Raw genomic sequence first — 24,480 nt, 5'->3', positions numbered from 1 at the left:
TCTAAAATAAAAAAAGAGCATTTGATATCTGATAAAAATAGACAACACTTATCTATCCATATAATGATACAACACTGCCACCTAATGACAAGACATGAAAACAACAATGACATTTAGAATTCTATTCTACATTTAAAAAATATCCCCCACAAAGTTTGATGGTGTACATACTCTGGCTACACGTCACTTTCACTTTCTCTAATTTAAAGATTTTTAATACAAATTATTTTTACAAAAATAAGTTTTAATATAGTATTTCAGTGCCTTGACCATGGAACATGTGTGACAAAGCCATACACACTTACTAGACCGTCTCATTCCAGCATTTAAATACCCAGGTAGCCAAAACGGTTCGGCCCGATAAAGGCCCAGATCTGACAGGCCAGAAGAAATAACTCAGCCTGGTTGCGGTTGCCAGACTCGGAACGGACAACGGATGAATGACGCCCCAGATACGGCCCAAATACACTGGCCCGAGTCCAGCTGCCAAAACTGCCAGCATTGGGCCACAATCACTGAGCCGGTATTGGGCCAAGTCTGGGTACTGAAACTGAGGCGACACTGCCGGCTTTAGGCCACAATCATGCCAGCAAAAATGGTACACTTAGCAAGTACTGGTCCGAGACTTGGTACTGAAACTGAGCCAACACTGGGCCACAATCACGACAGCAAAAATACTACACTTAGCTGGTACTGGTCCTAGTCTGGGTACTGAAACTGAGCCCACAGTGCTGGCAATGGGCCACAATCACACCAGCAAAAATACTACAAATGAAACTATTGGTTCAAAACTGATAGGGAAAAAATCAAAATAGGCTACGCTTTGAGATATGACTGTATGTAACTGGTAAAGGTAAGTAGGCCTAATGTTAATCATTGACATATGCACACAGTAACTAAACTAAAATAACAGTCAGCATTTCAGCGATTGCTGCTGTAAATTTTGCTTGTAGGAAACACTTTCCCTACTAGTTGGTCATAATTTAACTAACCCTTGATAAGGTCTCAAAATTGTAATAAGGTTGAGTCATTTATAGGCCTATGTGTAAACATTTGCAGTTGTGTTACATGATTGTATGGCCCTCAATAACCCAACCACTGGGACACACCCAAGGCCTATATACCCGTGGAAAGATATCCATCAGTATTATCATTCATCTCAAAAGAACATGCTCAGCTTGCTCAGGACCCCCCAAAATTAATAAAGATGATGTATTTATGACATCACCAGTAGGCAATACTAATAAGCAATTTTTTTAAATTTTTGATTTCAATCTTTGTCTTGTTTAAATTTAGCCTAAAGCTATTTTAGTAGGCTAGATAGTAAATAAAGCATATTATCTCCTTTGCTTGCTTCGTAATTCTTCCAGTCTAAAATAAAAAAAGAGCATTTGATATTTGATAATAATAGACAACACTTGATGAACCAGACATTTTCTTTTAAAAAAGTACACTTTATTGCTATTTCAGGCCAAGTTCACTTATCTATCCATATAATGATATAACACTGCCACCTAATGACAAGACATGAAAACAACAATGACATTTAGAATTCTATTCTACATTTAAAAAATATCCCCCACAAAGTTTGATGGTGTACGACTATGAAGAAGTCAGTCATTTTTCACTTAATAATTTCCTAAAAGACAGAGTTAAATGTATATTAAATTCATCAGTTTAAATATAAACAATATTTCACATTACATCCATAGTCACATGCTGTCTGTACTGTTGATGTGCCATAACTTATATACTTACTTATGTGGAGAGGTATAAACACTCCTTGAGAGATTTCCCATCTTTGATGATGTGGTGTGTGTTTTGCGAGGGACCAAACCCAGGTCTCCAGTTTTGAAGTGAGAAAGATTAATCGATTTCTGTCTGAGTTCACTCGGTCTGGAGTTGAAAGCCAGTATGAGAGTCATTGAATCACATTGCTATAATCATTTCTTCATATATTACGGTTTTGTTTTCCATGCCATTGAAATTAAATACATTTTGTACCTTTTCACGTCAGAGACTTTTTTCAGATCATGTCTGCAAGCCACCTCTGGCATAAATTCAGTAAGAGTGGGACCGTTTCCTAAAGCTGCAGCACTGTCCAGCACAGCCAGAAGCTTTTGCATCATCTGATTTCGTCTTACAGTAGCCTTCAGTTCCGAGTCTTCCTCTTTAGGGACCTCCTGTAACCAAAACAAAGACTACTGTTTATTTACTTCTCTGTAGCACCGAATGATAATGTATCTTTATGTTCACTCTTACCCTTAAGGCCTCTTTTAGTGCTACAGCTGCTTCTTCAAGAACTGTCTTTATCTGTTCTCTCAGCGTCCTTTCCTCCTCAAGCTCTTTCCTGTGTGTCTTGGCTTCAGCTTTTGTTTTGTTCAGCAGTTCTTTAACTGTTGCATGTTTCTTTCTGTAAGTGGTAGTAATACTAATAAAATACATGTAACAAGTATTTAAATTCATTTATTTAACTCATAAGTGACTTCAGGAGTCCAACCTGAGAGCATCAAGCTCTGTGCATACTGCAGAATGATTGTCCAGCAGCTCTTGGTGCTCCAGTTTAAGTTTGGCACATTTCTCAACTTCAGACTGCATTTGCTTGCACTTTTCTGTCAACTGATGGACCACCTTGAGAAATAATTATGTTTCATTTGTGCGATAGGATATATAAAATTCACGTGTTTCAAAACAGCAAAAAAGATCACTTAAAGGTGCAATATGTAATATTTCTGTCCGCTACAGGTTGCTAGAAACCTATTCAAAACAAAGGCGTAGCTTGATGACGCCAAGTTTGAGCGCGGAATCTTGGGACATGTGGTCTTCACCTCAACGGGCAGTGGAATAGAATTGGGATAGGACTCGGGAACAAATCATGTTCATGGATGCGATTATTAACGTTACTGTAGTATGAAGCAGAGCAGGACTGAGTGTTGTGGGAGCTAAACGAGGAGCTGGAGCGATTGCACAACACACGCCTCACAAGCAGTGGAACTTTTATTATGACACAGTCGCCGGAGCTGCTTCTGCTTTTCCAGTCATGAGCATGAGGTAACGCAGCTCTGTTTATCATATTAGATACATATGAGTGTGTTGAAAATTATGTTATAACGTTACTCTGAGCGTTCGCTCGGCGGCTGCTGTGAGACACTGCAGTAAGCTAAATCGATTTTAGAATATCATATTAAATGCTGGATGGCTTGTGTTGATAAATGACATGCAATTAATTTTAAAACGTATTGCATGCTGGAGAAAATGCTGTATTACTGTTACTAAAAATAAAGCTGCATCTGATTATGCTATGTCAGCTACTTGACAAAAGCTACTTAGCTACTTGTTTTTCTCTGAGGCATGGTAAAGCTTGGTACTCGCAAAAAATCAAGAAAATTAGATTTAGCCTAAACAATAAGACTAAACATGTTGAGCTATATAACAACAATTAGTTTTCTGTCTACAAATATATCAAAACAGTTGTTCCCTTGTCTATTAAAACATGTACATATTAAAGCATCTTTGGTGTTTCCATGGTTTCTACAAAATAAAACCGAAAACCGAGGGTAACGCGGGTATGACGCAATTGACAGGCGACTCCTCACACGTCCCGGAGCCTTGGTTAAAATTGCAATTTTCTCACGATTTACAAATAGTTGCAGACATAACACTGGCCTAGTGGATTTTGGATATTTTACTGCAAAATTATTACATATTGCACCTATAAATGCATGAAAGTACCCAGGTAACAAAAATACAGTATGGTCCAAGTATGTTTTGCTAATGATACCATTAAAGAGTTAGTTCACCCAAAAATGAAAATTCTGTCATTAATTACTAATCTTCATGTCGTTCCAAACCCATTAGACTTTCGTTCATCTTCGGAACACAAATAAAGGTCTTTCTGATGAAATCTGAGCGCTTTCTGTCCTTCCATAGACAGCTACGGAACTACCAGTTTGAAGCTTCAAAAAGTTCATAGATCGTAAAACTAATCCATAGGAATTGAGTGATTTAGTCCAAATTTTCTAAAGAGACATGATCACTTTATATGATGAACATACTGAATTTAGGCTTATATTTACATTTAAATATTCATCAACTCACATATCAGTTGTGGTAAACGGAAGATCAAGCATGTTTTGGTGAACCAATGAGGTTCATTCTCGTGTGTTAGGCAGCACATTTGAGCTTCCGCAAGAGGTCAAGAGCTTCTTGCGTGTCAATCAGGTTCGGTTGAGCTTCTGTTTATGTTCGCTGATCAACCTTTATATATGAGTAAAATCCTAAATTAAATCTGTTCATCATATAAAGCAATCAAGTCTCTTCAGGAAATTTGGACTAAACTGCTCAATTCATATGCATTAATTTTACAATCCCTTTATAAACTTTTTAAAGCATCAAAGTTTCAGCTGCGTAGCTGTCTATGGAGGGACAGAAAGAAAAGATCTTCAATTTGCATTCCGAAGATGAATGAAAGTCTTTGGAACGACAAGAGGTTGAGTAATGACAGAATTTTCATTTTTGCGTTGAACCCTTTGAGATATAAAAACGTTATTTTTGAATATTACAATAATGTTTAAAATGTCCATTTTTTATGTTTTAAAAACATTTTCTTGGTTATGTGAACGTTAATGGAACATTCCATTTGATCATTTTGCGAACATAATGTGATTGTTTCAGAATGTTCAGAGAACATTCAAAAGTAGCAACTATGTCATTTACCAAAAAAATTAGAACGTTCAACTAAAACGTTTCAGGAAGAAAAAATCGTTTAATGAATGCTTTAAAAACAATATGAAATACCAGATAACTTTGAAAGAATGTTCTGTTAACGTTACTGGAAGAACATTTGTTCATATCTTTAAGATAACCTTGCCAGAACGTTATCCAAAGTTCTGAGAATGTTCCCTGTTAGCTGAGTATAGATGGATAAATTGGCAACCTTTTGATTAGCAACATTCTTCTTGGTTATTTCATGCAGCAGCGGTTCTGTAATGCCATTCTCTATTTTGAGTTGCCTTTCTCTTGCTCGTAGAGCATCATTCTCCTTCAGCAGTTCCTGGGTCTTATCTGAGAGCTTCTGAAGTTGTGCCGTCACAAAGAGGTTCTCTTGCATGGCCCTCATTGTCGTCTCGGGCATCTTTTGGTCTGACACCCGCCGAAACTCAGCTGCTACAGCAGCAACATGTTGCAGCATTTCTTTCTTTAGCCTGTATAAGCCGAAAAGGTCAAATAAATAAAAATGTAACATTTATTTTATTTTAAACATCTTTATTTACCAACATTATATTTAAAAATATACATTTAAAAAATATATAAATGTATTAAAAATATTTAACATTGATAACACTTTACAATAAGGTTCTTTAAAGCACATATTAATCTTAGTTCATGTTAATTTCAACATTTTAATTTCATGGTAATTTCAATGCATTATTAAAATCATAAGTTGTATGGTTTCAGACCTTAAATAATGTGAAGTATTTAAAAAGAAGAGCAGATTATTGATCAAGTCATGCTCAAATAAGAATGCACCTCCCATGACCTATATGTCTGAATGATGAGTATGAACATGCTCACCTGTCATTGTCCAGTACAGCTTTTTTCTCCAGATTATATATTTGTGCTTGATGTTCCTCTTTTTGATTTTGAAGTTGCTCTTCCAAAGACCTGCGTTCCGCCATCAGCTTCTCTCGCTGCATAGAAAAGTCCTCCAAAGACGCCAACTTACCGGCTAAACACAGAAAGGTAAACACATTTTAATTAAGGACACTGGCAATCTTGATCGGTAGAAAAGTGCATTTATTAATACCAGTCACTTATATGATAGTGCCTCTCTCTCACATAGCAGTACAGCTAAGACCAAAAAACATTAACATTACATTAACAGTTCTTAAAATATTTTTTTTTCTTAGTGTGAAGAATATTGATATAATCTAAAACACCTTTTCCCAACACAAAGAACCTTTTGCGCAATGAAAAAGGTTCCGTGGATGTTAAAAGTTCTTCAAGGAACCATAAGGAACCTTTATTTTTAAGAGTGTATCTCACACTTAGTGACAATCAATATATGCTTTCATTTCATTAGATATTTGTATTGTATATATGCAAATAGGCGACTGCTCAAAAGCTTGTACCAAGTGCCATGTTCTCAGATGTGAATTTTTCCTTATTTTCCTGAAGTTCGTGTCTAAGCATGCTCAGTTGTAACTCAAAAGACTCTCTCTCAGCTTCTTGGGCTTGCTGGTGTCTTGATAAAGTCTCAGTCAGATCAGTCAGTTCATCCTCTTTTTGAGCCAGTGTGCCTTTCAGGTAGAGAATTATGTCTTTCTTCTCTTTCTCCACATTATCAATCTTAGAGGATAAGTCCTTTTCTTTAACCTCCAGTTCATCACATTTATGCTGGTATCTGCAAGGAAAAAGACAAGGTAACAGTTCTTAATAACATGTATGAGGCAAGTACTTCCTGTTGAGGGCATATTTGTTGAAGTACATTGGCTGGTTAATTATTAACATTATACATTGTAATCCAAAGTCTACTCCATTTTATTTCCCTCAAAGGCACAGACATGAGCTAAACGAATACAACACAATTAAACAACTGATCTCTGAAGATGCGATTATAATATTGTAATGAAACTTCAATCAAGTGGTCAAATCGACATCATCATTTAGGTGAGTGTTTCCTGCGCACGTGCCCATTGCTTCAGATTTATTATAGGCTACAGGAATGCGCAAATGCGTTTTGTGTTGTTGTTTTTCCTCAAATAAATTAAGTATTTGAATACCGTGTAAACCTGTAAAAACGTGTATGTAATATAATAAGCAGCAATGTCAGTGGTCGTGATAACTTGCCAGAGCTCTCACCTTTCCAGACGCTCCTCCAAATCACGTATTTGAGCCCGATAAAAGTTTTTGTCACTCTCCGTTAATTCTTCGTCGTTTTTCTGCTCAGGCTCAATACTTTCCTTTTTATTTGAGAAATCTCCGCTCCCCTTTCCATTCTTTTTGGGAGGCATTGGACTTTTACGTGCTTTAAACTAAACAGTCTGAGAAGTAAAAACCTAAACAAATGCGATTGTTTCTTGTTGCCATGGACGAGAGGTTTGAGTTGTGGGTCATGCGCTGCGCAGAGACGTGCGCAAGTAGGCAACATTTTGTGCTTTTTCACATACTTTCAGAACATAAAATTGTTGAAAATATTATACAAAAAGGTTTGGCCATATAAAACATTTTTTGATTAAAAGTTGAATTGTACCAGTTCATTTACTCAATCAGCCGATTAGGTTAGCCTAATTCTAATTTTTAATTAGGTAAGCTAGGCTATTTTTATTTTTTCTTAACCTTGTTTGGTCAGATTTCGATAAAGAATGCGCTATAAATAGGATACCACATGGTGTTTGGCATGGGAACCAATAGACTTTGATCCATGGAAAAGAACAGGCTAACAAACAAACAATAGGCTATTCAAATTGTCCTCTGAATATTTACATTTATTTTGCACATATTGTTCTCAATAGATCAAAGGTGCTTAAGGTCACCTGGGGTAAAAGGCCCCTTAAATGTAATTTGCAACTAAATATACAACAAAAATCACTACAGCACTTTTCTAAACACCTGTAATACTGAAACCAATTGATTTTTGACCCACAGGTTGTATACCACGTGTTATTTTACACAAATTATGTTAACATACTCAACCAGAATTATTTTAAAATAATAAACTAATAATAATAATAATGATAATCATAAACTAATAGTAATAATCATGCAGTTTCCTTGGACCAGGTTAAAACTGTTGAAAGACATTGACTCTTTCTCATTGTTTACATTCTCAGATAATGAGAATTTGCATAAAGAACTGCCCTCTTGTCTGTTGCAATATCCTTATTCACCCTTGCAGAATTCCCCTTTTTAATAACAAAGTTATATAAACAGTCCATGTTAAAATTACAGTAATCCCTCTTTAAGTGTTTTTATGTAATAACCATTAAAGTAATCATTTGTGTAATCATACAATGTACTTATTATGTGTATATACATGTTTTACATTGTTCTTAGCCTATATTTAAAAATACCTGCATGTAATTACAGTTGTAATTAAGTTAGGCCTGCATAATTACACTGTTGACCGTTCCCCTTTAACCCACACTTTTGTTTTTCTGTAAAACTTTTAATGAACATTTCTATACAAGTTTTTGCACTTTATTTAAATTAAGATATTTTACTTTAATTTTACAGTTTTTACAGTTCTTCCAGTCATTTGACCGTTTTTTACTAGGCCTATTCTTTTTTTTTTTACAGCGTGAGCAATGATGCCACCTGCCTCTTTGCGCCATCTGGTGGTGATTTCGAGAATTATTAACAACATTATGTTTGTATTTTTACATAAATGTTTTACAAATATTTAATTTAAGAAAACAATAATAATAAAGTATTTTTTTCTGTATGAAACATGAGAATTAGTGTAGACCTAATGGGATAATATTTCAAATAACAACCGACCTTTTTATATATATTGTTTGTCATTTTATAGAGTTTTGAGTACAATTTAAAACAAAGGAAAGGAGTGTAAAAGAGTTATTTTCCGTATAATTAATGTAACCATGAAACCTGCCCCTAAACCTACCCGTATCCCACCAGCAGCAAAAGTGTTTTGCAAATTACAATGCAACATGAACACTATAAATAGCCTACCTAACTTTTCTTGTTTGTTTTGTATTTTTGTTTGTTAGATGTTAGATTGTTTGTTCATAGTTCAAGACGCCTAACATAAAGTATGACCTTACAGTCTATTTTTAACCAAATCTTCAGGTTTTCTGAGTTTGGTGCATGTGGCTTGACATTTTCATATAGTAAATAAGGTTTATAACGTTTTGGGTATTATGTTTTGTTTACTTTTGACATTTTTAAATCCTCACTGTTAAATTAACTTTATAATGTTTCACAAAAAATAAATAAATAAATAATTTTCTGTGCTCTATCTGCAAAGCATGCCAGCCAGAGACTAGCACAAGGAATAAAAACAGTGACCTAAATGGGCATCTACGAGGTTCAGTTGGTATTACTGAACTGTATAAACAAAGGGTTTCTTTTGTTTGTTTTTTGTTTTTTTGCGTACAATAATAAGCATTTTATGTGAGTATGACAAAGTTGCCAAGTTGGAGGGGGAGGGGTGAGAAAAATACAGACAGAAACGTCATGACATCATGAGATACTGCAACATTGTAGCGAAGAATAATAGACGCTCTGCGTGTCCATGTACTGCGGGTGAAATACACACAAAGCAATGATGGACTTCCTCTCACCAGCGGCACCAAGTTTAATGACCATCTTAGTAGTGGTTAATGACAGTTGAAGTTACTTACACAACTTTAAAAAACGGAATTAAAGAGAAATTCTATAGAAATGAGTTCTACACTGAGCGCTGAGGTGAGATATTACAAAATTATTTGAAATGTTAATGAAATGTTGTTGAACTGACCGGGTCTTCTGATTAATCGTAGAATTTGCATTCTGTGTACAGGTAAATTGTCACATGATAGGGTAAAAGTTACATTGTCAGTATATCATTTGTGTTTATAGCGATAGATGGTGCTTGTTTATGGATGTCTGAGAGGAGAGAGGTTCGGGAAGGGGAGTCTGCAGTGCTCATTATGTAACTGCTGTTTGTAAATGCGTTTTCGCGTTTCGCTTTCTGAGTCTGACATTCCTACAGTTCCACTGGGATTCCGTTATAAACATCAGAGTGAGAACGGATCACAGAAGAAAACACAGAGAGAAAGCGTGCACAGAGTACGTGTTCATCCTCATCCTGTCGTATCGAACCTCGATAGGCTATTTGTGGAAGGATTTTGTATTGAAGTGTCTGAGTCTAGAAGTATATAGGAGGATGACTTTGGTGAGAATCCCTTTCTGGTAGGAGGTTATTTTATGGTTGTTAAAAATGCGTTTAGGAGATTTATTTATACTGTAAACGAATTAAATTATTGGAGAAAAGAGTTAAAGTGTCTTCTTATGCCATATGCCTACTGCAAAAATAATGATTTTACCGAGAAACACCGCAAAACAAAGCACAGTACGTGCTCGTCCTCATCCTGTCATATCGCCTGTGTTGTGTTTGTGTGTGAGTCTAAAAAGTGTTTTAGAGAAGAATGACTTTGATGAGAATCCCTGGGAGGTTATTTTAAATAAAGGTCGTTTAGAAGACGTCTGATTTATATTGTTAACAGATTATTGGAGTAAGGTGTTAAAGTGTCTTCTAATCTGTTTATGCCATTTTGATAAACAGCAAAAACCTTTTCTTTATTAGTTTTTTGGCTTGTTTTTACTTAGTACATGTCTATAAAGAAACTCTAAAGAAATGTGGTGGTAAGTGTGATATTTTTTTACTTGAAAACAACAAAAACAATGGTTAAGAAACAATGGTTAATAAATGTAACAATGGTTACATTTATAAGTCTCTAATGTGTCTGACTGTGAACACCATGTGCTGAGGAATGTGTTTTTTCCTTCTTTTTTTTATGTGCTGCTTTTTCAACCCAGAAGGCTTCGTTCTGCACAGAGCGTTAAATATTTGATTGTGAAACCGTGAGAGGGAACTGATGTTGTAATCTCTAAGATATTCAGACTGTTTGGCATGGAGGCTTTGTGTTTGGGAATGGACACAGCAGGCTGTTACTGGGTGTTGTCAGATGTGTCTGTGGTCCAGCAGTTAATGTTCTGAACTGTGTAACGGCATCCCCATTATACACAGAGGATATAGTTGTCATGGGAAAGAGCAGCATGTGTTTTTCCTCTGACAGTTTCCTGCCTAACGGCCACCTGCCTGTCACTTTATACTCCAATGTGAAGTTTCATTACAAAAAAGTTACAATTGACCTGAGTTACCACACTGGTCTAATCTGATCATTTTCCTGCATTTACAGGCATTCAGGTCCCATGGAAAACAGCGGTGTTTATGTAAAGGTAGGCTACTGCATGATACATGTAATATATTAACTTTTTAATTGACAAATTTCAGGGTGACATTGTGACATTGTTAAAGGGTTAGTTAACCCAAAAATGAAAATTCTGTCATTAATTACTCACCCTCATGCCGTTCCACACTCGTAAGACCTTCGTTAATCTTCGGAACACAAATTAAGATATTTTAGTTGAAATCCGATGGCTCCATGAGGCCTGTATAGGGAGCGATGACATTTCCTCTCTCGAGATCCATAAAGGTACTAAAAACACATCTAAATCAGTTCATGTGAGTACAGTGGTTCAATATTAATATTATAAAGCGACGAGAATATTTTTGGTGCGCCAAAAAAACAAAATAACGACTTATTTAGTGATGGCCGATTTCAAAACACTGCTTCAGGAAGCATCAGAGCATAATGATTCAGCGTATCGAATCATGATTCGGATCGCGTGTCAAACTGCCAAACTGCTGAAATCACATGACTTTGGCGCTCCGAACAGCAGATTCGATACACTGATTCATTTGTGCTCCGAATCTTCCTGAAGCATTGTTTTATCACTAAATAAGTCGTTATTTTTTATTTTATTTTTTTGGTGCACCAAAAATATTCTCGTCACTTTATAATATTAATATTGAACCACTGTACTCACATTAACCGATTTAAATATGTTTTTAGTACCTTTATGGATCTTGAGAGAGGAAATGTCATTGCTCCCTATGGAGGCCTCACAGAGCCATCGGATTTCAACTAAAATATCTTAATTTGTGTTCCGAAGATTAACGAAGGTCTTACGGGTGTGGAACGGCATGAGGGTGAGTAATAAATGACAGAATTTTCATTTTTGGGTGAACTAACCCTTTAAGGTAAAATTGGCTTAATGGCTTTCAGTCATGCAGATCATCTAAAGGGACAGTCCACCCAAAAATGAAAATTCTGTCATTATTTAGTCACCCTCATGTTGTTTCAAACCTGTATGACTTTCTTTCTTCTGTAGAACACAAAGAAGATATTTTGAAGAATGATGGTTACTAAACATTTTTGGCTCACATTGACTTCCATTGTATTTTTTGTCCATACAATGGAAGGCAATGGGAAACAAACTGTTTAGTGTTGCCCAAATAAAAAAGAAATCCATATAATTTTGGAATGACATGATGGTAAATGAAATTAATTCATTTTTGGGTGAACTAATAAGTGATTATTAAAGAAAAAATGATCCGCAATACACTGGTTATTTTACTTTTCTGGTGACATTCCCTCAAAAAGCGATAGTCACAAAGGAATCTGAGAGCATAGCCATTAAACTCTAATTGAATTAAGATGGGTAACACAAAGGGGCTTGGACTGCTGCCCATGTCTTCAGAATGGTTGAGGACAAACAGGGTTACTGTAGGCAACCAACTGTGCCAAATGTTGCTGTTTATTTTAGGGCAACTGAAAATGGGCTCACATTTAAAGAGAGATGTGTCACATTATACCACTGGTAGTTCTGTTGTAGCCTCTAGAACAAAGACATTTTTCTTTTTACCATCACTGTCGTTTGTCTTTTGCACAGTGGTTATTTAACATTCAGGACATTTTCCCATCATTCAAGTTCACCTATATCAGTTTTATTGCTCCAGATAAACATATAAATATATTGGATAATAGGGCTAGTTGGTGCACGTAAGACTCAACACAATGTTGTTAGTGATAATATATTGGCCTATACAAACTGTAAACACAGTGATGTCTCCTTAACAACTGACCAAAACCACTGTACATGTGAGTCACTTAGTTTCATAGGAAGTACTGATTTCTTTATTCTTATGGTTTTTTATCATTGCTTTATTTCCTTTAGTTTTCTAAAGAGACATGCCAACTGAATTCCCCATCAGACAAACTAAAGCAGGAGTTAGAGAAAGAGCTGAAACTGAGTAGCTGTAACTTATCAAGTCATGGCTGGTACCATGGTCGCATACCTTGGGAGGTGAGATTGTAAATATTTTTATATAATATGTTATATCCTTACATGTTTGTAAGTTCTTGGTTTGACTAATGTTTCTTCTCAAAAATACATATAATGAACAATATGACTTAATTTTGCTTCTCACAGGTGTCCGAGTCTCTTGTGCAACGGAATGGGGACTTTTTAGTCCGTGACTCCCTCACTAGCATTGGAGACTATGTCTTAACCTGCTGCTGGAACCAGAATGCTCTTCATTTCCTCATCAGCAAGGTTCAGCTCAGATCTTTTGACGCATTTACTCGAACGCAGTATATTCTGGAGGGGGAAACATTTGATTCTGTGCCGACGCTGGTTCATTCATTTGTTGGAAATAAAAGGCCTCTGACAAAGCAGAGTGGTGCCTACATTTACTCACCAGTTATCAGGACACTTCCACTAAGATACCTAGAAACCATGTTTGGGCTACCAAGTGTGGAGAGCGGCCCATTGAATTCACCAACTAGGCAGAAAGGAAGCCAAAAGAAGAGGGAAAGCATAACTGTGACAGAGGCTTTGGAAATTGAGCTGAGAAGACCACAGAGGTGAGTTTTATGATAGAAATTGTTCAGAAAATCTTAATTTGTTGGTGTAAGAGGTGACGTGTGTAAATTCTTAGCCTTAAAGGGGCACTCCGCCCAAAAAATGAAAATTCTCTAATTATTTACTCAACCTCATGCCATCCAAGATGTATGACTTTTTTTCCCATGAACACGAACAAGGATTTTTTTCTAACTCTGTTTCTGTGAGTCCATATAATGTACTCCATATACGAGACTTATAAACAATTGCTTCCAGCTAACTGCCAAATGAGTTCACTCATGTGAGAAGTGATGAAGTTTCACATGCTTGAGTTTCACAACACGCTTACGTCAAGCATGAAATCATATGACAGTTGGCCTTAAGCGATTGTTAATCATTTCACTTCAGAAAGCATGGTATGGATTACCGTCATGTTCACTTTGTGTGGTTTTTGAAGTGTCAAATTTGGAGGTCCTGTACACTTGCATTATATGGACTCACAGAGATGGATTATTTTTCTAAAAATCTTTGTGTTCATGTGAAGAAAGAAAGTCATGTACATCTGGGACAGCATGAAGGTGAGTAAATGATAAGAGAATTTTCCCTTTAAGCAACAACAAACAGATTTGCAAAAATAATGGCTGTTTTGAAAACATTCCCCCTATATGCCATTGGTCAGTCAAACACATGGTCATGCCCCAAACACATCTCATTGGTTGAGCCAATGTTGCTGTTGTCAGGCTGGTTGGGATGCTTAAACCTGCACCTCTTAATGGAAATAAATGTTGTGATGCTATTTCCATCAAGAGGTGCATCACTTTTTGGCCAAAATGTTGTATTGACAATGCAAGAGTCGAGCACTCTGTAAAGTCTGCTCCAGCACATCCCTAAGACTTTTTATGAATTTATGATCTGGAGGTGCCAATTCGTGTGTGAAAATGATTCTTCATTGTCCCTTACATGTTAAGTCACCATTTTGCGCCGACATGTTTCTACAGTAGCCCTAAATGGACAAACTGCTCTACAGAGTGCGTTTGATTGACTAGCTTTCTCTGCTGTCTCAGACGACGACATATTTGTCCTGTGTTGGCCACCATAGCTTCTCTATATTGCAATTTGCAACCTCACCGTTAGATGCTGCTAAAATTTACACACTGCACCTTTAAATCCAAACAGCGACTTTTTTTTTTTTGGCCGGGAAGTGTATATATGAATGAAAGTATTTTTATTTAATATCACACATTTCACCTTTAAGGAATGTACAGAAATCTAATCCTGTAAATGATTAGGTTTTGTTGTAATAACTGATTGTCCTGTACTGTATTCCACAGTGATGTGGTGAGGAGTTTTGATGGCACTGTAGAGCAGCGCCTTGTAGTGTCGACTTCCCCCATATTAATGAGCACATGTAAGATTCAGTTCAATGTCATCAAATCAAGTAAAACCAGAAAATCAGAGAATAGCATTGTGATTGTGCACCTGCTTTTGTCTCCAGTGGCCAGGCGGCGACGAATCCCCTCTGAAAACAGGAAGTTTGTTGTAGTCCCTTCATCACCTGTTCTGCAAAAATCCAGTGAAATACGGCTTTGTTCATCCCCCCCTGAAAACACTCTCATCTACTTGGAACCAACAGTACATCTTCTGTCCTCCATGACACATTCCCATCAAAACAACAGAGAAGCGAACCATCCACAAAATGACCCAGTGATTTCTCAAACTGAGCCTGCTACTACAAATCATCCCTTTGTAAGACATGAGATACAGACTTTGGATCGCAGAGAGGAGTACGACGAGGATTATTTAGTGCCTTTCACCATAGACACAGTTTCCTGTTTCAGGCCTAGTATGTACCAGTCACCACTGCTCCCCCCAGAAAATAAACCTTTGGAGAACAAAATGCTGAAAAAAGTGAAGGATGTCCTGTTTGAAGTTGACATAAAGACAATGGCAATGTATATTACCAAAATTGACTGCATGGTAGGTTTGACTTTATAAAGTATTAATCTTTTGCCTACTTTTCATGCATTAAAATAACTGAAATTCATTAGGGCTTCACGATTTATCAAAATAAAACCAAAATTGCAATATGGCTTAGTGTGATTATCAAAACACAAAGGTTGCATTTGCACTGCATGCTTCAGAGTGTTCATTTACACATGGGCAGCTCATAATTCAGTGTTCAACTATTGTCGTTATTTTTTTCTTAAATACTGACTTTTTTATTTTACATTGAAATATTACAATAGTGATTTATTTTGTTGATTATTATTATATTATTATTATTATGATACATAATCACAAACTTGTTGGCCAAATTGTGGAGCCCTATATATATATATATATATATATATATATAAAATCAAAACTTTTTAATGTTTAATCTGGATCTTCTGAACATTTTAAAATGTTATTTTTCCAAGTAAATTATGCACTGAACTGTGCTCTTAAAGGGACAGTCAACCCAAAAATGAAATTTCAATCATCTTTTACTCAGGTTGTTCCAAACCTGTATGAGTTTCTTTTTTCTGCTGACCACAAAAGATGATATTTTAAAGAATGTTGGTAATCAAACAGTTGACGGTAGCCACTGACTTCCATAGTAGGACTAAAAAAACCAATGGAACCAATGGCTACTGTCAACTGTCTGGTTAACAACATTCTTGAAAATATCATCTTTTGTGTTCAGCAGAAAAAAGAAACTCATACAGGTTTGGAACAACCTGAGTAAAAGATGATTGAAATTTCATTTTTGGGTTGACTGTCCCTTTAAGAGCACAGCAGAAGAAAGAAACTCATACAGGTTTGGAACAACTTGAAGGTGAGTCTGATGTGAACTATCCCTTTAATAAGATTTCTAATCTTCACTCTGCAGGTTGCTCGAATTCTGGATATGTCTGATGAGATGATGAAAGGGATGGGGGTGAGTTCGGGAATGGAGCTACTTACCCTCCCACATGGACATCACCTCCGTCAAGATCTGCTTGAAAGGTTGGTTACCCGGTAAATTCTTTCTTTGAGATGTTAACCTCCTTTGGTTAAAATAACCAAATACCTCTTCCTTGTCCCCTCAGGTTTCACACTATGTCCATAATGTTGGCTGTACAGCTGCTGGGCTGCACGGGCAGTGCCGATGAGAGAGCCACCCTGCTGCATAGAGCCATCTGCCTGGCCTCTGAACTCAAGAGCAATTTGGGCAATTTGTTTGGCTTTGCCACAGTTATGAAATGCCTCGAATTACCACAGGTTAGGAGACTGATGGCATTTCTCTTGAACCATGAGGGAAAAGTGTATCAATAAAGTAAATAAACAACATTCTAATCAACCAATCAGATTTGAGGGACAAGTATACAGTTTATGTCAAGTTTAGGCATACAACCAGGTGTTAGGTGCTTCTACATCAGTGTTATTCACCTATCATTTCCTTTTGATTTTATGGATAAGTTTTGGGGTAGACACAGGGTTAAGACTAAAGTTTCAGACAGGAATGTTCAGTGAACGTCTATAATATTCTACTCAGTCAGTCTTCTGCTTTTTTCAGATTGCTCGTTTGGATGAGACATGGACAGTTTTACGTCAGAAGTACACAGAAAGTGCTGTTCTTTATGAGAAAACCCTTAGATCCTCAATGAGGATGATGAATGACGGAGAAGGTATGCATTTACACATACTAATCGTCTAATGTAATTCATATTGTGTATGTTTGGAGAGTAATTTACAACGGCTTTGCCTTTGAACACGGCTCAACCAATTATAAACACTGACCGGAACTTTCCATTTTAAAAAGTAATGTTTTAAAGGTGCCATCGAATGAAAATTTGAATTTACCTTGGCATAGTTGAATAACAAGAGTTCAATACATGGAAATGACATACAGTGAGTTTCAAACACCATGTTTCCTCCTTATGTAAATCTCATTTGTTTAAAAGACCTCCGAAGAACAGGCGAATCTCAACATAACAGTTACATAACAGTCGGGATCATTAATATGTACGCCCCCAATATTTGCATATGCCAGCCCATGTTCAAGGCATTACACAAGGGCAGCCAGTATTAACGTCTGGATCTGTGCACAGCTGAATCATCAGACTAGGTAAGCAAGCAAGGACAATGGCAAAAAATGGCAGATGGAGCAATGATAACTGACATGATCCATGATATCATGATATTTTTAGTGATATTTGTAAATTGTCTTTCTAAATGTTTCATTAGCATGTTGCTAATGTACTGTTAAATGTGGTTAAAGTTACCATCGTTTCTTACTGTATTCACGGAGACAAGAGCCGTTGCTATTTTCATTTTTAAACACTTGCAGTCTGTATAATGCATAAACACATCTTCATTCTTTATAAATTTCTCCAACAATGTGTAATGTTAGCTTTAGCCACGGAGCACCATCAAACTCATTCAGAATCGAATGTAAACATCCAAATAAATACAATACTCACATGATCCAATGCATGCATGCAGTATGTATGACGAACATTTGGTAAAGATCCATTTGAGGGTTATATTAGCTGTGTGAACTGTATTATAGTCGAGAGCTCGGGGGGGCAGAGAGCGCGAGGATTTAAAGGGGCCGCACACGCTTAATCGGAGCATATTTAATGATGCTTCAAAATAGGCAGTTAAAAAATTAATTTAAACAAATCTATGGGGTATTTTGAGCTGAAACTTCACAGACACATTCAGGGGACACCTTAGACTTATATTACATCTTGTAAAAACTGGTTCTAGGGCACCTTTAAAAACTGTTAGGTGAACATCCAACTAAAACATTGCAGACAAAAAAAGTTCCATGAATGATGTTTAAATAATATTTTTGTGCTAATGTTTTGAAAACATTGAAGAACCAGATGAACAATCATTCTATTAACGTTACTTGAAAATTTATAAAATTGAGAGAACCTTGCCAGAACATTCTAAGAATGTTCCCTGTTAGCTGGGGAGTTCACCTTTGCTTTAAAGATTCTTTTAAATTCTCCAGTGACAACCTCAAACTCTCTTTCAGAGATAAGTGGACCCACAGAGACAACTTTTCCCCATGTGCTCCCCCTGCTGTCCCTTCTTGAAAGGAGTGTTGTGGCTCTGGAGGAGTCCGAGTCATGGGAAAGTGCAGACACTGGGGTGGCCATGGTCTTGAGCCATCTGAATGCTGCACGTAAGATTGCGTGCAATGGGAGGATGTTCAGTGCTAATGCAGAGGCCAAACTGCAGGGTAATGGCTTTATAACATAAACAATTTCTAATGGTTATAGAAGTTTAGGGCTATTTAGTATAGCTACACTTTTATAAAGACAATAAATGGTTGCATTTATATGTCTCATACCCTGTCCACTTTAAAGTCTAAAGTATAAAATATAAATATATTTAAAGTATAAAATAATAATGTAAAAACAATGGAATTAAGAACAAGTCCGAAGTTGATTAGTGATGCAAAACATAAAATTTGCATGCATTTAATGAAAAGTGAACATAAAGGCAATGTTATAGGTCATGAGGCTTATTTATGTATTTTTATTTGCAGGGTTTCAGGAGGAAGCAGATGTTCAGGAGGTCTTCCTCACAGAGTTTCAGATGCGTCTCCTGTGGGGAAGCCGTGGAGTGGAAAGAAATAAAGATGAACGATATTCAAAGTTTGATGAAGTGCTAACAGCTCTCTCCAACAGGCTTGAGCTTTCTCACTCACCAAAATGACAGAAGGGAAGATAGCTATTCACATATTATATCCACTATGTTTTGTGAATTTATTTACAGTTTTTTTTTTTTTTCTTTTTTTTTTTCATGGAATATGGAGGGCATGTATGTCTGCCACTGTACATAAACTGAACACATTCAGCAATTTTAACTTATTGGATTTTGGGTTTTTGTTCATTTGTTATATTTTCAAGAGGAAATAACTTTAACTATACTAATATTGTTAGCTTTAAACTTTGAAGTATGTATTTAATTGCACTTGTTATTGGTTCATATAATCAATGACCAAATAATGGGTAATATTTACTCGTTGGTAGACCTTTTGGAGATTTTAAATGCATACATTTAACTCTACTATTTCATACTTACATCGTTTATAAATAAATTTAGTTATTTCAATTGACTGTGGTACTCTATGATATCCAAGTGAAATGTTTGTTTATCTGATTTACAGCATACTGATCTGAAATTGTATCATGTACTTTGATACCAGTCGCCACATCACAGTCAAATAAAGCTTGCGTCAAGTGAATATATTAGGCTCTGCCTTATTTATTTGTTGAAATATAATAGAGTCTGAATCATCATCCATGGTAGCCTACTAGTAGTAATTCTAAATATCGTTATTTTGAATGGATTGTATTAATAAAGCTTGTCTGAAAAATTCGTTTACAAACTCAATCAGTTCTAGCGGTTCACGAGTCACTGAACCGAGAACGGTCTCGTTCGAACATGTCCGATTCGTAATGAGTCGACAGTGAGCTGACTACACTACAAACGATCTGATAGGGCGAAAGGTTACTTAAATGGTAGAAAAATGTATCACACATACGAAGAATGTTTGTATTTGATGGCGTTTTATTAAAACGTGCGAAATCATGCTTAGATGTGTGTAAATAGTAAAAGCAAATTAGGCTATTTTTATAGGTTTTAAATTATATATTTTTATTAGATGAATCATGGCTGCAAATGGGACACTTAAAATTACAATTATACCTTTATTTAGAAAACTTGATTGAAAAGAAAACGCAATAAGCATAATCGAGGGGGACATAATCACATTATTAACATCAGAAAGAGAAAAAAATGCCTACATAAATGTTGGTGCTTTTAAAACATTACATGTTTTCAGCGCATTTTTGTTTTCAGTTTGTTCCAGCTTTATGTACAACTTAAATAAATTATAAAGTGTGAAAAAAAATTTTTCATTTATATGGTGTTTTCATAAAAAAAACTGCATAATATATTGTTCTTTACATTCCAAATGATCATCCTGATAATACAAAAGCACATCAAATGGCCTACACACGTTTGTATCATACACCCCAGCTTTCTATAGATTTCTGAAGCAAAAAAAACTTTTTTCCTTCCACAAAATTCTCAAGGATAAGCAGAAATATTTGCTTTTTTATATATAATAAACGCCGGAAGTAAGGCGCCACGAAATGGCGCAATTGCGTCACGACGTAAAAGAATCAGTGAATTGTCCTTTGAACTGAACTGCTCGAAAGAACCGATTCGCGGTAATATGTGAGATCAAATCAGTTGTTGCCCTCTAGTGTCCGGCATCTGTAGTTGCTCTTCCGTCATCCAACTCATGGAGCTGTGCTCCGAGGCTGTAGCTACGATGATATTTATAATATTCTTAATTTATTGTACTTCCTTAGGTACTGGTTTTGAGATGAAGTCTATTTTTTGTTCAATATCTGAGAGCTGCGACTGTGACTACAAACCAGACATAAAAGGTAAGGTGTCTATGATATTAACAGCTGTCTCTTCAGCATATAGACAGTTAGCGTTAGCTTCTGTAGTACTCAATAGTGTTGCCAGCTTGGCAGAGAAAAACTTCTTCGGGATTACTTTCGACATAAATATGGGCCCTATTCCTTTATACCTAATACAACAGATTTAACTTAACCATTGGTGGTAGGTGACAACTGATTACACTGTAAACATAAACGAAATGCTACATAGTTTACAGTATGTCTGCATCTCTGTATGTGTTTAAAACAGATCACTGCTTGAATGACATTCTAATGAATATTAAAAAATAAATATGTTAGATTATGTTACATACTTGGTAATCTTAGCAATCCCAAGTAGCTATATTTAATATGTGTTGTTGGGCAACAATAAATGTCATGAGACAAACTTCTGCTTTGAAATGTTATTGTTTTTCTCAATATTTGGAGAACTTAATGAATTGCTTTGTAATGACGTCATTCAGTAGGACTATGTCTGTCAAATGAAGATCTTATGACATTTGTTCATACTTCAGCTGTGAGTAACAGCAAGCTTTTATTTACAAACCCCTTCACTCATCCCAACTGTGCCTGCTTTTTTTTAATTTCAGGTTTAGAGTGGGACCTTTATAAAAACGTTTATGGTCAGCATATGGTTCAGGACATTGTCTCAGAAGCAGTGGTGAAATTTTTACTGAATGAAAACCCAGACAGACCACTAGTGCTGTCTTTCCATGGAGCATCCGGGACTGGAAAAAGTATGGTCAGCGCTATGATTGGACGACATATCTATGGAACAGCCATGGGCAGTCCGTACATCCATCAGTTTGTTCCCACGTTACACTTTCCCTTAGCCAACCGGGTGCAACAATACAGGGTATGTGTATATTTATTGATAGATATATAACAGGGTTGCCAGGTTTGCGTAACAAAACTAGTCCAATGGCCAGTCAAAAATGGCCCCAAAAGACCCTATCCCAAATATCAAAACTCAAAATATGCCACTCTCATGCCATAAACACATATTTTACAGTTGCTGTTATTTGTTTATATTTCAATACAATAATTTCAGTCGAATACAATTTTTGTAAACCCGCTGTAACCGTTCAAAAGTAGCCCAGTTTTGCGGGAAAACCACAGACTTGGCAACTCTGGATACAAACACAAATGTTGTGCACTTTATTATTTATATCCTTTAAGATAGATAAGATATATCTGTTTATTTTTCATTTATTTGTTCTTTTCTTGTTTTGTGCACAGTCTGATCTAAAACGTTGGGTCGAGAGAAACCTAACCGCTTGTGCTCGCTCAATCTTTATCTTCGATGAGATGGAGAAAATGCCTCCTGGTGTGATTGACGTTTTAGAACCGCATTTAGGCCCCTTTCATGTTCTGTTCCAGACAAACTACCGTAAGGCGATTTATATATTTATCAGGTAAGTCTGAATGACTGATTAATAAAGTAATATTTGATATACTTATTATGGCTAGGCTTCCATCTTTCAGGGCAATATTACATTTTAAAGCAGAACAAATTTCAAGTATTAATGAGGATTTTCATATCTTCATCCTTTTTTCAGTACTGTAGGTCAGGAGGTAGTTAACAAACTTGCGCTGGAGAGTCGACAGGCAGGTAGAGATCGAGAGGACATTCGCCCTGATGAGCTGGAGGAAAGTATTGCTGATGCCGTGTACAACAACAAGAACAGTGAGTGTAGTAGGTCTTCAGCTCAATCATGTAAATGATAGCTGCTAGCTACAGTACTCGATGCATGTTGCACAATTTTCAATCTAATCTGTGGATGAACTTTGTTTCCCAGGTGGGTTCTACCACTCCAGAATAATTACAGAAAAGCTCATCACTCGTTTTGTGCCTTTCCTTCCCTTGCTTCGGCGACACGTGGAGCGCTGTGCCCAGCGGGAGCTCTGCCAGCGCGGGGAGTGTCAGCGTGCGGATGTGGCATCATCTGTAGGGGGCGCCATAACTTACACACCAAATGACAGCCAGTATTTCTCCAGCACTGGCTGCAAATTGGTACCAGCTAAAGTTAACCTGTTCCTTTGAATGCTGAAGGTAGATCTCTTTAGGATCTTCACAGCACAAAGACTTTTGGGAAGCCAACTGAATTTGGGATTTTGAGACATTCTTTCAGTTGTATGTTTCAGCCATGTGGATGAGTTCTGATAAAGAATGTAGATGATTTGATAAACATCTCAGGTTTTTGCAGTTTTAAATCAAGCAAGAATAAGCCAGTTGCTAGGTAATACAAAGGCAAATTCACAAAGCCGACCTCTGTTATACTTCAGAGTTCTCTGGGTCACTGAAACAACCTACAAAACACTCATTTTCTGTGTGGAGTTCATTACAAATCAAGTGCTCTCTGAACTGATTATTTATTTTATCATGGGCTGGCAATTAAACTAATTGCTGTATTTCTTATGCTGACCACTGGGTGGCAGCAGTGCCTATTTGAAGCAGGGTTTTTGTCCCACAACACTTTTTTTCTCTTTTTTTTTTTCAATTTTAAAACATTCATATTAAATATGTAAATGAAACCAGAAAGTGGAATCTATCAGCTCTTTTAGTATGTTGTACATGAGGATGTCGTAAAGTGACAGTTCACCCAAAATGTATCATTTACAAACCATCATTCCTTGTTACAAACTTGTATGACTTTATCTTTTTATGTGGAACATAAAAGATATTTTGAGAAACGCCTCAGTGTTTTTTTGTTTTTGTTTTTTTTCTATACAATTGGTGTCAGTGGTAACCAAAACCACTGCAGAAAGTCATACAGGTTTGGAACAACGTGGGGGTGTTAGATTTTGTTCTCTCATCTGAAAAGCCACTTTGTCTAGTTTGATCTGAGACAAATTGCCAGATTTTAAATATTACTTAAATTATTTAGTATTTTTTTGTTCTCTTTACTATATAAAACTCCTTGAATGGTTCTAACAAAGAACAACAGTTAATTTATTTAATTTTAAACACTAAAATAAGTGCCCTGAAATTCAGTGGAATTGTGTCCATATCTAATTCCAGTGTTGTTCACTGTTGTTTACATTGTACAGTTATTCTGCACATTCATTTAGAATAGTCTTCAATGTGATGTAAATATGTTTTAAAGGATTTAAAGCATTTTCTTTATGCATCTTTCTATTCATTGATCAACCATCTTTTTCAGCAATGTTATTTTGTCTTTCTTTTTTATTTAATTTGAAACATGTACAGTAATATAAAATGCAAAAAAGAAACACTTCATCAAAAACAAGGCAATAAAATCAACTTTCATTTTTTAACTTGTGTATTTGATCTTTTAAATCCACAAGATCTTTTTTTCACAATGCTTTGAGCATCATCCCAACCCCATATATGACCATTCCTAGCCCCTTACTGTGTGAACATATAACTGTTAAACATGGACTGAATGACACAAAGCCCCCCAACTCCTTCTGACGGCCCTTCTTCCTCCACTTACCAAAGGATATTAAATGTTTCTCAGCAGGAAATGTTAGCAGGTGTTAGGTGGTCTGTTGAAGGGTCCGCGAAACGGACACCATGACTGTGAGCTGG

The 24,480-nt window shown here is 36.2% G+C and overlaps 3 protein-coding genes across 7 annotated transcripts; 2 read left to right on the top strand and 1 right to left on the bottom strand.

Annotated features, from left to right (window-relative positions):
- Positions 1-1,433: 1,433 nt before the first annotated feature.
- cfap157 (cilia and flagella associated protein 157) lies at positions 1,434-7,140 on the bottom strand. The gene is made up of 9 exons (XM_048189305.1): positions 6,862-7,140; positions 6,132-6,403; positions 5,575-5,728; positions 4,937-5,204; positions 2,501-2,631; positions 2,263-2,413; positions 2,005-2,183; positions 1,759-1,896; positions 1,434-1,639 (listed from the first exon to the last, which is right to left on the bottom strand). Exons 1-9 carry the CDS (start codon positions 7,011-7,013, stop codon positions 1,618-1,620), a joined length of 1,467 nt encoding a protein of 488 aa, XP_048045262.1. The 5' UTR covers positions 7,014-7,140; the 3' UTR covers positions 1,434-1,617.
- Positions 6,551-19,696, top strand: sh2d3cb (SH2 domain containing 3Cb). 5 transcript variants are annotated; one of them, XM_048189301.1, is made up of 11 exons: positions 6,551-6,669; positions 10,923-10,962; positions 12,805-12,933; positions 13,060-13,493; positions 14,802-14,878; positions 14,966-15,447; positions 16,343-16,458; positions 16,542-16,713; positions 17,009-17,120; positions 18,479-18,685; positions 18,995-19,696. In XM_048189301.1, the coding sequence occupies exons 2-11, from the start codon at positions 10,936-10,938 to the stop codon at positions 19,162-19,164; spliced, it is 1,926 nt and encodes a 641-aa protein (XP_048045258.1). In that variant the 5' UTR covers positions 6,551-6,669; positions 10,923-10,935; the 3' UTR covers positions 19,165-19,696. The 5 variants fall into 5 exon arrangements, with proteins under 5 accessions (XP_048045258.1, XP_048045257.1, XP_048045260.1 ...); XM_048189300.1 differs by lacking the exon at positions 6,551-6,669 and adding an exon at positions 9,226-9,426; XM_048189303.1 differs by lacking the exon at positions 6,551-6,669 and adding an exon at positions 9,643-9,789.
- Positions 19,697-20,682: 986 nt separating this feature from the next.
- tor2a (torsin family 2, member A) lies at positions 20,683-24,206 on the top strand. The gene is made up of 5 exons (XM_048189306.1): positions 20,683-20,909; positions 21,518-21,783; positions 22,167-22,342; positions 22,487-22,614; positions 22,727-24,206. Exons 1-5 carry the CDS (start codon positions 20,762-20,764, stop codon positions 22,969-22,971), a joined length of 963 nt encoding a protein of 320 aa, XP_048045263.1. The 5' UTR covers positions 20,683-20,761; the 3' UTR covers positions 22,972-24,206.
- The last annotated feature ends 274 nt before the right edge of the window (positions 24,207-24,480 follow it).

The sequence above is a fragment of the Megalobrama amblycephala genome, linkage group LG4, assembly GCF_018812025.1.
Source record: "Megalobrama amblycephala isolate DHTTF-2021 linkage group LG4, ASM1881202v1, whole genome shotgun sequence".
Classification (NCBI taxonomy): Eukaryota; Metazoa; Chordata; class Actinopteri; order Cypriniformes; family Xenocyprididae; genus Megalobrama; species Megalobrama amblycephala.
The sequence above is the reverse complement of the archived record's forward strand: the minus strand, read 5'-3'. Positions and strand labels throughout refer to the sequence as shown.